The sequence below is a fragment of the Balaenoptera borealis genome (genome assembly GCF_965194805.1).
Source record: "Balaenoptera borealis genome assembly, chromosome: 4".
In the NCBI taxonomy this organism is placed as follows: domain Eukaryota; kingdom Metazoa; phylum Chordata; class Mammalia; order Artiodactyla; family Balaenopteridae; genus Balaenoptera; species Balaenoptera borealis.
The window spans coordinates 99,137,049-99,150,250 of NC_138861.1; the positions used below are offsets into that span (position 1 = coordinate 99,137,049).

General features: G+C 43.0%; 1 protein-coding gene across 1 annotated transcript in view; it reads left to right on the top strand.

The window, feature by feature from the left end:
• The window catches only part of CCDC149 (coiled-coil domain containing 149), a 97,449-nt gene that overhangs the window by 22,449 nt on the left and 61,798 nt on the right, over positions 1-13,202 (top strand). The window contains 2 exon segments of the mRNA XM_082389220.1: positions 11,152-11,313; positions 12,778-12,816. Of these exon segments, the coding sequence (XP_082245346.1) occupies positions 11,152-11,313; positions 12,778-12,816 (201 nt within the window).

Below are 13,202 nucleotides of genomic sequence, written 5' to 3' on the forward strand. Positions count from 1 at the left end.
ACAAGGCTACCTTCAAGTGTTTGCGTGTGGGCATGAATTAACATTGACAAATGAGCTATAAGCTCTGCTTCAAAAATATAATTGAAATGCAATTCAAAAGAAATCTGTTTTTGAGAGGATAATAAAAACATTTCATGATATCTAGTATACATGCCAAAAACTGGGCATATTTTACCAAGTTTATTCCATTCATGTTTCGCTGATTACGCATTGTACTTGGTGGTGTGTTGTGTTTTTTTTTCCTTTCTCCCATTGGTAGGTTTATATACCCCACTGGAGCCATATAAACTTCACCACTGTATATGTGTTTCTGTATATGATGAGTAGAGGCTCAGAGGTTAGTTGAAATAAAAGTTGCTATTAAATGCTCACCTTTTTTTTTTTTTTTTTGGTCGCTACGAGGCTTGTAGGATCTTAGTTCCCTGACCAGGAATTGAACCCGGGCCCTCAGCAGTCAGAGTGCCAAGTCCTAACCACTGGGCCACCAGGGACTTCCCTAAATGCCCACCATTTCTTTTCCAACCTTTCTTCATGAAGTACTGGAAGGGGAACCTTAGCAAGGTTGAGAAATAAGCTCAATAGGATGGATCTACCTAGGTGTATGGTCAGGCCACTCAAGATGGCTGTTCTCTTGCTCTCTGTGCATCCCCTGCCCAACCAGTGCCTGCTTCACCTACACCCTCCTCACAGGACTGACCTTCCTACATACTTGCCCCAGGTCCCAGCCAGTGATTGTTCTTATCAAAGGAGTGGTGAGGGATGTGCCCCTCTCCTGGTTTCCCTGGTAACCGATGAGCCAACCTGACATCACTTCCCCCTGTAACTGGCAATCTCCCCCTTCCCCCTCGGAACGAAGCCTGCCGCCAAGTCCTGCCTGGCAGCTGCTGCACACGGGGTGTCGCTCCAGGACCTTGCTTCAGATGTGTATGCGCCTGCATCCATTAAACCACTGAGGTCTCTGTTGCTGACTCCGGGTTCTTTCTTTGGTCTTATGGGCCTGCGGGGAGCAGACCAACACTAGGTTACTGTGGTGAACATTGGCTGTTTTCTCACTTCCCAGCATTCATTTGTCTTTCTCAACAGCACCCCAGTTTGGATGGTTTTAGCACTGGATATAATCTGGAGGGACAGGTTGGAGGGATACAGTCTGGGTGTCCTGTCCCCCAGGCAAAGGATGGCACGTGATCAGCATTAGGCCAGTTGGAGAAACGCTTGAGGAGAGAGACAAGGAATCTGAAACATAGCGGAGTTCATCTCTACCCCATTCAGTAGCCTCTAACCCAAGCTTTCTTGCACTGAGACCTGGTGGTTCCTGGTCCTGCCTCCAGAGTCACCTCAGTGCCTACCTGTTTCTAGGTCTACTTCTCTGTCTTCCTGCCAATTCTGTGAGTTCCAGTATCCTTCATGTTCCTATGAGAGAGTGTGAGTTACTGTTGCCTACAACCGAAGGATCCTAACAGATATTTGCAGAGGACAGTCTGCTCTGCTACTTATTACCTTCATGATGAAGGATAAATTGACCTCTTTGAGAGCTTCAGTGTCCTCAGCTCAAAATGGGGCTAATCAAACAACCTATTTCACAGGGTTAAATAGGATGTTTCAAATAGAGCATTTGGCACAATTTGGAAAATAGTAATGTTCACTAAGTAGTGGCTGCTCCACTTTTATAATCAAATAAAGGTCTTCTTCTCATTATTATTACTCCTAACAGTGTCTAGCACGTAGAAGACATTCAAAAAAATACTAATTTGTTTTCTCCCTCCCCTCTCCTGAAAACAAACCCTCCTTTTCCAGGGTAGAGAAGAGAGCAAATATCCCTGGTCTGTACACTACACATGAACTTGACAAGCTGAATTATACCTTAACTGTAGAGCAAAAATGGAGGCCTAAGGAGAACCCAGTGTGTATCCCTTGGTCCCACCCGAGTGACCAAAAAGTGCTGCATTTGCCTGTTCAGCTCAGCCCTTTGGCGTGTGGTTGGGCACCCACTCGCCCACTGATGTGATTCTGATACCAGCTGCTGAGGCTGAGGCTGAGGCCAAACCCATGAGTGCATCTGGTTGCCTGGGTAGCAGCCTGCCTATCAGTATTGCATTAGACAAGGCGATAGCAGACCCCACATTAAGAAACAGCAAAGCCAGTGTGTTCTTTGTAGGCCTGAGAGTTTGGAGCAAAGCGCAGGATCCAGAGTTGTGTCTACACAGGGGACCCTGAACCTCAAATCCTTTCCCTTCCCCTGTGAGCTTGGCAACCAATTCTACCCAAGCTGTATAGTCCAAGATAATTTACACCGCATGGTGTCAGGACGAAACTGTCTTCCTAAAAGGATTCTTAATGTCACTCCCCTATTCAGAAACCCTCGGGGCTCCTGCTTGCTGACAGAATAAAATTTGTACTCCTCAGCAACACTTCCAGGCCCTTTCTGACCCGGCCAACATCTATCTCTCCTTCTAGCTTTATCTCACACAGCTTTTATTCCCACCCCTCCACCGAAGCCAGCCCAGCGCGTTGCTCGTTGCTTGCTGTTCTGACAATATGTCTTCCTACTTCTCACCTTTGTGCTTTGCTGTGGCTCTTTCCCTGCCAGGAGTATTGTTTTCTCATCACCACTACCTGTCACAACTCCGTCTATCCCCAAACAAAACACATCCTTCCACCTATTCTTTGGAATCCATTTCAAATGTTCACATCTTGCTCCAACTCTTTGAGTACCTTCTTTGCCAAGCTATGATCAGTTGCCTCGTGATAAAAATAGTAGTAATAACAATGAATGCGGATACAGCACTTACTATTTTAAATGTTTTACATATGCAAATTATTTTAATTCTCACATCTGCCCTGTGAAGATACTGCAATTATACCCATTTAATAAATGGGGAAACTGAGGCATGGAGAGGCTAAGTAATTGATAGCTAGTGAGTGGCAAAGCCAAGATTTGAACTCAGGAGTTCCAGCTCTTTCTGCCATGCTCCCAACCATTACTCTAAACTGCTTTTCTCCGTGTTCTGGGAGCTTTGTTTTCACCTCTTTATAGAATTTAACATACTATAGTTAGTAAGTATTCATGAATGATGATTTGGCTACTTACTATCATCTATTATTATCTATTTTATTGTAATAATTATTATGACTATAAAAAAGCACCAGGTACCATTGTAAGTTTATAGACATTTATGTCTCCCCAGCCAGGAATGTGTACCTCAACTTGGTAATGTGAAAATTGTGCTGAACTTGGAATGAGAAGAATCCTCAGTTTAGGTTTTAACTCTGGGGCCTACTGGCCAGCCTTGGATAAGTCAGTTCACTATTCTGAGTCCCAGTTTCCTCATCTGTAGAATGAGGGGCCTGACTTAGATCATTCCTGAGGTCTTCACTAGCTGTGTGTTTGAAAATCTGTAGAATGGGTACCATACCACGTGTGTCACAGGTATGTTGAAGGTGTAGTAAGATTGAATCTTCTCATTCACCAGCTATGCACTATGCGCTGTTCTCAGCACTGGGGATCTGGGATGAAACAGCACAATTCTTGCTGCCATGGAGCGGGAGATGTTGAAAGTAAATCAATAATTAGTTATGTAACTCAAGGTCAAGTAATAAGTGCTATGAAGGAAGGTAACACAGTATAAGGGGATTGAGAGTCTGCGTGGTGGCAGAGCTTCCTGAGAAGGAGACATTACAACAGAGATTTGAATGAATCCAGGGAGGAAGCCACACAGTCTAAGCAGAGGGCAGTGCAAAGGTCCTGAGGTTGGAATTGGCTTGATGTGGTCAAAGCTAGCAAGGAGGCTAGTGAGGGTGGAGAGCAGTGAGTAAGGGAGAGTGGAAGGACTTTGGATTTTGCTTTAAAGGTGATAGGAGGCCATGGGGGATTTTGAGCTACCACATGTTGCCATCATTTGAAAAGCATCTTTCTCGTCACTACTTGGAAAATAGACTGTAGGTGGGTAGAAGCAGGAGGTAGAAATAGGAGGCTAAGGCCACAGTCCAATCAAGAGATAATGGTGGCTTGAAGGAGGGTGACAGTGGTAGAAGTGGGTGAGAAGTATTTGAATTCAATATGTCTTATGAAGGTAGTGCCCATAGGATTTGCTGATGAATTAAATGAGGGCTGGCAAAGAAAGAGAAGTGGCAAGGATGATCCCAAGGTTTTCAAGGAAAACCAAATATGATTTGTACCATTTATTTACCAAGAGGGAAGTTTCGGGGCGGGGCAGGTCCGAGGGAATATCAAGGGTTCAGTCTAAGATGCCTCTGAGATGTTCAGATAGAGTTACACATTGGATAGCAGAGCAAGAATTACAGATGAGAGGTCTGAGCTGTGATATCAGTTTGGGTGAAATCAGCACAGAGATGAGAGTGAAAGTCATTGGACCGTATGAGATCACCTTGTTGCAGGGCTGGGCAGGGGTAGAATTAAAGTTAGCCAAGCGGGCTAGGGCCTGAGTCACAACTTAGACAATTATGAGTTCAAGTGCTCTTTGTAAAATAAAGTGTCTCATGCCCGTGATTCAGCTGATGAAGACCCCAGCGTGGTGAACTGCCCATCAGCCTACACTCGGCTAGCCAGAGCACTTGGGACATGGAGTTGGCTGACCGCTGAGCAGGGCTGTAGGTAGCCTGTATCTCCTCAGCCACTCCCCATGGAATATGATAGAAAAGGCCCCAGGAGGGCTGCCTGTCTTCCAAACAGGGTCTCAAAATACTATGAATTAAAATGCATTGCTTTCAGTTACACGATTATCTCCTAGAGTGTCTTGTTAAAAATATAGTTTGACCCAAGAGAGGTAATTTGTGGAATTGCTAATAATTTAATTGGTACCAGTATAGAATACTAAAAACAGCCTGGAATTTGTAGTTAAGAGCCCTAGTTTGAGCTGACAGTTGTTAGCTTTGTGACTCTGGGAAAGACAATCTCAGCTATCTTGTCTGTAAAATGGGAAAAGCAGTTTTTGTCACACTTGTCATATAGTGTTGGCTATCGAACGAGAGAGTCTTCGGGAAAATGTTTTGTAAGTTTTAACTGCTGTAAAAATAATGCCTTTAATTTTGAGAACATTTCCAAAGACAAATTTTAGCATAGTACGTTGAATTTCAAGCTCACGGTAATCTCAGTGAGGTAGGCAGAGCAGGTATTAATTAATCAGAATTGTGCTTCAATCCCAAAGAACTGGTTAATTATTTCTATTACATAATGGCTTTTATTCGGGTGCCTTTTATACCTGCTCATCTCTCAAAACTCATTTCAAGGACCATCTCCTCTGTGTAGCTTTTCTTTCCTGCCCAATACCTAACCCCCAGCCCCACTCTTGCCTCTCTTGGTGCCTTTTACTAACTATTTGTTGAATGAATGAATAAATGTGCAAAGTGGCTTATTATAGAAGAGTCATTTCCAAACTTTTAAAATGGCAGTCCACCATAAATGTGTGAAAACATGCATACATGTATGTTTATTCGTATACACATATGCAAAAAGAAAAGTTTCATGAAGCAATGCTTACCTATACTGCATGGGATTCACGCTATTTTGTGTTCTTTTTTTTTTTAAAGAAAATGAGGGTTGCAATTGAATTGATTTCACTACCCAGACTAATGTATCGTGACCCACAATTTGGAAGACACTATTATGGAAGATGCTGGCAGCTGGGAACCTTATTCTTTGCAATTGGGCAAGTCACTTGGGTTATCTGGGAGCTTTTTTTCCACTCGAGCATTCATGCTAATTCTCAAGAATAAAGACATTGTGAGGTGATGGGAATAGGCACGTAAGCACTGTGGCAGCTTGAACATTTACTGCATGTAACACACTTTTAGTTTTTCCTGGCCTACATGAGGAAGTCAAAATCTAATAAATTCTTAGGTTTTGGACAATTGCTGTTTGAGAAAGATTTGATTTTAGTCACCAATATGTCTTTGATACTGTACAGAGATTTGCAAGGGTGACTTTCAAATAATAGGCAGGTTCCATATCTGAAATCCTTGGGCCCCAGATATGTTTTAGAGACAGGAGTTTTGGCGTCTGAAAGGAAATGTAATAAGTGTACTGTATATTGTGTATCAACCCCAGTAGAGTTCTGGGCAGCAGCTGGAAATCAAACACATTGATTTGTCTTCAGCAAATGTATGAATATTCACAATCAGTGGCATAAAGACAATAAAAGCCCTCACATAGGCTGAGGTCGCTAACGGGATGAGAACACATTTTCAGTTTTCAAAACTTTGGGGGTTTCAGAAAAACCCATAAGGAATTGTGGAAATTATATTTTGTTATCCAAGTATCATGTTTTTCCTTTTCAAAATCCCCAGGACCATTTATCCCTTTAGGAGACCAAATGCTTGGCTCAGTGCCTAACACATAGAAGGCACCCAGAAAATATTTGTTGAATGAATGATTGAGAGCAGCTACAGCTTATAGAAAATTGTTAGGACCAAGCCGCTTTTGAGAAAACAGCCTCTAGTTTTATCCCATGTCATTTAAGTGGATGGAAACCTTGTTGCCTCTACTTGGCTCCCTCAGGAGGAGCAGAGGGGAGAGATGCTCCTGGATTCTTTGTTTATTTTTTCCTTCTTCCTTCAGGCCTTGCATCTAGTTTTAGAAGGGGGTGGGTCAAGAGATTCTAGGTATAAAAAGTAGCCAAATTTAAAATTCCCTTTTCTTAGCTTCCCTATGCTGAAAATACCAACTAGATGTAGTAACCAATTCCATGAATATTCTGATTGTTTTTTCACTGAGTGCTTGGTTTGTCAGGAATTGGGGTTCCACAGGCTGGGCTGTACAAAAACCTGGGTTCGAATTCTAGCTCTGCCAAACCCTTGGCAGATTACATAAACTCTTTCAGTCTCACTTTCTCATTTAGAAAAGGTACATGCTAATAACACAGTAACCCCATTATGGTTTTGTGAGGATTAAAGGAGATTATACATGGAAAGCATTTGCCATACAACTTTCATTTTTGTTATTAATGGTAATAATAATAGTGATAATGTTAATCCTCTTCATCATTGTGGTAACTCAGTAGAAGCACAGAGCAGGAGCAGATATGATCTCTATCAGCCTCCCTACCCTTACACTTTGCTATGGACTGTATTAGTCAGCTTGGGCTAAGTTATGCTCTGATAACAAACACCCCCGAAATCTTTGTACCTTAACAGTACAAAAGTTTATTTCTGGATCACACAAATTTCTCTGTGGACCCAGATGACTCTTCAGGGCAGTTGTCTGCTGTGCTGGTTCCATGATCCAGGTTCGGCTGGTGGTTCATCCCTTGGCTCTTGGGAGCTTCTACCCTGGAAGTGACTCACGTTCCTTGCAGTCCCTCTCTATTGGATACAGCAAGATACATGGCTCTGCCTTACTCCAAAGCAATGGGGAAGAATAGTCCTTCCGAGCGCCTGCAAGGAAAGGAGAACTAGAAATACTGGAGAGAGGCACTGACGTTGACCACTCAGACGTTTAGCCTTTTCTCGCTCTGTTGTAAATTGTTACTGCAAACACAGCTTCGGCCCCAGCACCCTTTCCAGCCAGGTGGCTGTCCTGAAGCTGCAGCTTGTCTGGAGATTCCGGAACTGCCACGGCTGCAGGTGATCTTTGGAAATCATTGAGCTGGCTCTGCCCTAGACTAGGCAGAGGAAGCCACTTCTAGGTGCTTGAAGTGAGTCATACCTCCTGGCCTGGAGCCCCTCCCCCGAGTCTTCTCCCCAGCACCCCGGTGATATTGGATGGGATGTTAAAATCATGGGTTCCTCAAGTTGGAGGGCACTCTGGGAACCCCACTCATCGTCCAAGTGTGGAAACTGAGGCCCAGGCAGCGTGACTTTGTTTTGTTCCTTGCGTTCTGTGGCTTTCCCAGGGTCCCAACGGTTCATGATTAGCCCATTGCTAGACTTACATCTGGACGGAGGCCTCCCGACTCTGCCTGGTGATTTTCTGCTGTCCACCCCCTCCATCGTCTACACTTATTCATCCTCCTTTAGAAGCGGAAACGTCCCAAGCACAGTGACTTGGCTTGTCTTGCTTTCTGTTCTATTTCTGGTCCCTTCTAAGGCTGAGGCTGGGTCCATGCATTTGCTGGTTGTCCAGAGCTGCCAACGGAGAAGGATCTTCAACACCTTTTTCTCTCTTTCCAGTTTTTTGCTTGTTTGTTTCCAGTTGGAGGGATAGAAAATAGGACAATTTAGCAGTTGCCACCACAGGGACTAAACTGTCACCATTTTAGAATAATAACAAGAAATTCCATCCTATTCTCTGGTACCACTCCCACTGCCCACCCACCCCCCCCACATACACATCCCAGAGTTTCTATTCATATTTTAATGAGACTCTGCATGTTTAGGCTCTTTGGCCAGATGGTAAAATGTAGTCTGTGCTTGTACTTGTTCAGAACCCCTCTGTGCTATAAAAGGTGGCTCCGACAACCCTGGAATGGCTCAGAGACGGAGCCTTGCCCTGAGCTTCTGAGCTGCCTCTGGCCTATCAGTCCCTCCAGACTATTTTAATTGTTTCTAACTTTTGAGACACCATGAAGCTGGAGGCCTCCAGTGCTTGGGTTTTCAAAGTATAGATGGAGTAAGAATCACCTGTGCCATGTGCTAACTGCAGATTTCTGAGCCAGCCACCAGAGATTCATGATTCAGGCAGTATGGGGGTGAGCTGAGGGTGAGTAGTCTGAGCTGGGACCTGCATGCAGGACATGCAGGAATCTGCATTTTCACAAGCATCCCAGGGTGATGTAGAGCAGGGCTCCCTGTTGATGCTGCCACGCGAGGGCGGCAGGACTACAGGAGAGGTGTCCCATCTTCAGCCAGAGCCCTGCCACTTTGAGCTGTTTATAAATGAGGCTTCAGTCTAAGGTTTGTTGTGCTGATAAAAATAAATGACGTCGAATAACATTTTTGAAATTCACTGTTCTAGACCATACTAAGCAAAAGAGAGAGCAGTCCAGCAGTGGCTTTCTAAAGACCACCCTTTTCTTGGTGTGGCTTCATCTTCTATACGGAATCAGTTTCTTACCCTTTGATGGAGCTGATAATTGTCCTGTTTTCCGTGCCCTAAGGAGACCCGAAGAGCAGTGAAGCTGCTCCTCAAATCCCAGGTCACTGGGTCTTAGCACAGGACTCTATGCCTGTTCATCTACCAGGTGTCTTAGACCCAGAGGGAATGGAGGCCTATTGCTGCCCTTTAAACAGCTTCCAAGGCCCTGTTTGGACCATGCCTTGGGAGAGAAACGGCTTCTCTCTTGGACCGTAAGAGATTGCAGTTCAAGGTCAGGGAACTTGAGTTCTACTTTGCCAATAAGTGGTGACCTTTACCTGGTCCCCTTCAGTAGACTGGATGTGACTCTAATCTTGCCTGCTGTACTGTACAACATCTCCACACTATTGCGATTTTCTTCCCCAAAGTTGGAAGACACGGAATATTTTTGAGGCCTTAGATTTGGATCTGATACATTGAAGGGACAAAGGTGACTGTTTTTGTGCCACCAATGCTAATAGCACTGCCAGCCGAGGCTGCTGATCACAGGCAAAGAACTGAAGGCACAAGGGCAGCTCTGTTAAACTGTGTGTAAATGGTATTTTTTCCTGTGAAATCTCAATACCTCCCTTAGGACATTGCAGTTCAGGTTTTTGGGCTACTCTCCTCTGATATTTACTCGTTGGGGATTTTACTCTTGAGAAATCACTGTGGCAACGGAACCGTTTGCCTCCACGAAGACGAAGTCAAAGTCTTAAAATCCAGGATGTTTTAAGGCAGGATTCCAACCTCATTACTGCCAGGAATAAGATTCATCCAAGGTGGAAGTGTCCTCTCTTGGAACTCAACTCCGTCTCAGAATGGCTTTTCTTTCCCCTTTGTTTTTGAAGCTAAGCAATTACTTTTTTTTTTTTTTTAAGGAAAAAAAATGTGCTAATGCACAAAACTCTCTTTTTCCCCTTTCATTTATTTGAAAGTGAACTTAACAAAGTCAGTTCCAAGCAAGCACTATATATGAGTAATGCTTTTTGTCCATAAAAGAGCATTGACTCAAACGGTATGGGAGTGCTGGTCCTCTCTGCTCTGTGTGAGCATCCGTAATGACAAAGTGCTCATGTCAGAGTGTATAATGAAACTATAAATTGTTTTCGTGAATGCTCTGAATTTGGTCTTTTACGGGGCAAATTCAAAAGGTATTTAGTTCCACATTTCACATATGTGAATAACACCAGACGGTGCTATAGATCCAATAAAAGGACAGAAGCCCAGTCGGGCTCACACTGGTCCAGGTGGTGGGTGATTGTTAGGTGAGGGTCGGTCACAGTGTGGGGAGCGGGGAGATGGAGGGACGAAGATATCCCGCAACTCTGAGGACGAGTTCCAGCAAGACACACCCGACTTTGGGGGGATAATTCAGAGTGTGACTAAAATACTTAGCTCGTAAAATTGGTCTCTGGGTGGTGGGTGTCTGCATTGGAATCATAGGAGAAGGTGCACACCTCTGACCGAGTTTATTGAACAAAAATTCTCGAGTGAGAAAATGTCTGCTGGGTTGCATGGGTGGGTACAATCTATTGCAGTAATTTATGGTTCAATTAAATTATCTTTCATTACATTTTTTGTACTTTTCTTTATTATAGAAGCCATATAGGTGTAGTCTATAACATTTAGAAAACACAGAAAAGTATAAAGAATAAAAAAAAAATGCAAATAATTTTGCTCCCAAGAGATAATTGTTAGTAATATATACAATTTTTATTAAATCTTTCCGTGTTATAGCATTTGGTAAGATTTTAATAGAACTTTACATCATCTTACCTGGATAGCTAAATCCTTTTTTAAATAAAATTTGGGGTCCAACTATCTATTTATTTAGCTATCTGTGTAATTGTTAAAAAGGATTCTGCTTTTTAACTTATTTATCAATTATTTTTCCTGTCTCAGTTGGCCAAAGTTCATGAATGTCCAAGGTTTTGGTTCTGTCACGAGGGGACTATGTCAGGTACAGTAGCAGCCTTTAGGCTCACATGTCATTGACTGACAAAGGATTCTGGGTATACAATCTCTGAAAACAAAAAAGGCAACAAAACCAACTCTGCGGGGTGTGTGAACCCCAGCGTGGGTGAGAGGAGGGAGGCCTGTTGACGGTTCTGAGCCGTCGCCTGCATGTGTTTGTTCTGCAGTACCTGGTGTGTAAAAGAAAGCTGGAGAGTAAGAAGGAAGCCCTGCTGATCCTTTCCAAGGAGCTGGACACATGCCAGCAGGAAAGGGACCAGTACAAACTCATGGCCAATCAGCTTCGAGAGCGCCACCAGTCCCTAAAGAAGAAGTACCGTGAGCTGATTGTACGTATTACGTCACAAAGAGTTCCACAGTGGAAAAATTAAGACGTGAAAGTCATCACCCTACTTCCTCCACGATCCAGTCCCACTTGCTAGTTGATAAGTCCACGCTTCCAGATGCTTGCTCTGGCGCCCGTGAACTTAACACACATATCTGAATGTGTCTGGGTGTGCCTATTAAAACTGTATGGAGGTGTTTTTTTTTTAAAAGAGGATTTGTGTTATACATCTGCACTAATACAGAAGCCACTAGCTGCGTGTGGTTATTTAAATTTCATTTTGAATTAATTAGAATTAAATAAAATTGAAAACTGTCTCACTTATCACATCTCATGCCCTCAATCGCCACGGGGTGCTGGCGGCTACCGTATGGGACTGTGTTGATATAGAACATCTCCATGGTGGCTGTTATATTGGACAGTTAGCTGGAGGACATGTCCCTCATTGCGGAGAGTTCTATTGGACAGCTTTATATAAATGTTGTTCTAAAACTCGCTCTTTCCGCTCAGCACTTTATTTTGGACATCTCTCTAGGCCATATATACAGATTTAACTCATTTTTTTAAAACAGTGCATAGTAATATTTCCATAATTTTTAAACCTTTCCCTTTCCTGGGCAATTAGATTTTCTCTAGTTTTCATATGGCAAGATTTTTAAGGATGCAAATTTTACTGAAATGGAGGATACCAACTGCATAGTGCTATTTTGCATTCTCACTTATTTTTTTCTCACTGATGCCATCTCTTTTTTAAGTGCTGACACTATTGCTTGCATTTAACCGTCTGTGCTGGGGTCATTGAACTGTCCTGGAACAGAAGTACAGTAGAAAGATTCCTGAGGTTAAAATCATGTTGACTTATATGTGGACAGCATCAGATAGAGAAGTACTATTTCCTGAGCATTTATCATTCACCTGACATATTTATGTATTCCCAGATGGCACACGAGGGAGAGGAATTGAATCCTTTTAAGATAAAAAGTCTGATAGGACTAGAAGTTCTCAGTTAGTTTTCTTTTATTTTGAGCATATCCTATCCCCACCCCCCAAATTGTTCTGCCCATAGAGAAAACTCAAGTATGTGTGTGCATTGTATGTGTCCATTACTATTCCTTTGGATCTATTTAAAAGGAGCTCAACTCAAACCAAATGAAATATTATTTCTGTTTAGGCTCTGCTCAAAAGTAATTTTGATAAATCCAGTTTATTTATTTGGCTCACATAGGTTTAGAAAATATATAGATTGGTCCTAATTGGAAGTGATTCCTTAGAGGTTTTCCCAAAATAACTCTGGTTCAGTTTATAGTTTAAAAATTTTTAAGTATATTTGAGTTTGGTTCAGCACATTGTTGGTTGCAGGGGGCGGGAGAGGGGAGGGTCTGAACTTAGTTCATAGTTCGGTTCAATTTCTTGAATCTACACACATCTAAGTTTTAAAAAATAAAATGTAACATTGGTTTCTTTGTAGGATGGAGATCCCTCACTTCCCCCTGAAAAGAGGAAACAGGTAAGACTTATTCCTGATCTTTGACAACTCTCAGAATGTTCGTATTGATGCCTTACAACAACTGGGGGATTAGGGAATCCCAAAAAATGTATAGAGAAATCTTCTAACTTCCCAGAATCACTTTGTATTACTGGGGAGAGTGGGTGGTACAGAAATGCTGCCTACAGAGAGGGCCTAAGGATTGGGTGAAGGAAACGCAGTGAAGTCTAACAGGATGGAAGAAGGCACTCCAGTTGACTGTGCTCCCTTTCTTGTTGGGAATCCTTTTAGAAAACCACGAGCTGAGAGCACACTGCTAGAGGACTTTAGCTTACTCTTCTGTGGATGGATGCCGTCCTGCTATTTAGCTTCTGCCGCTTCAGACTTTTAAAAGCCATCTCACTAAC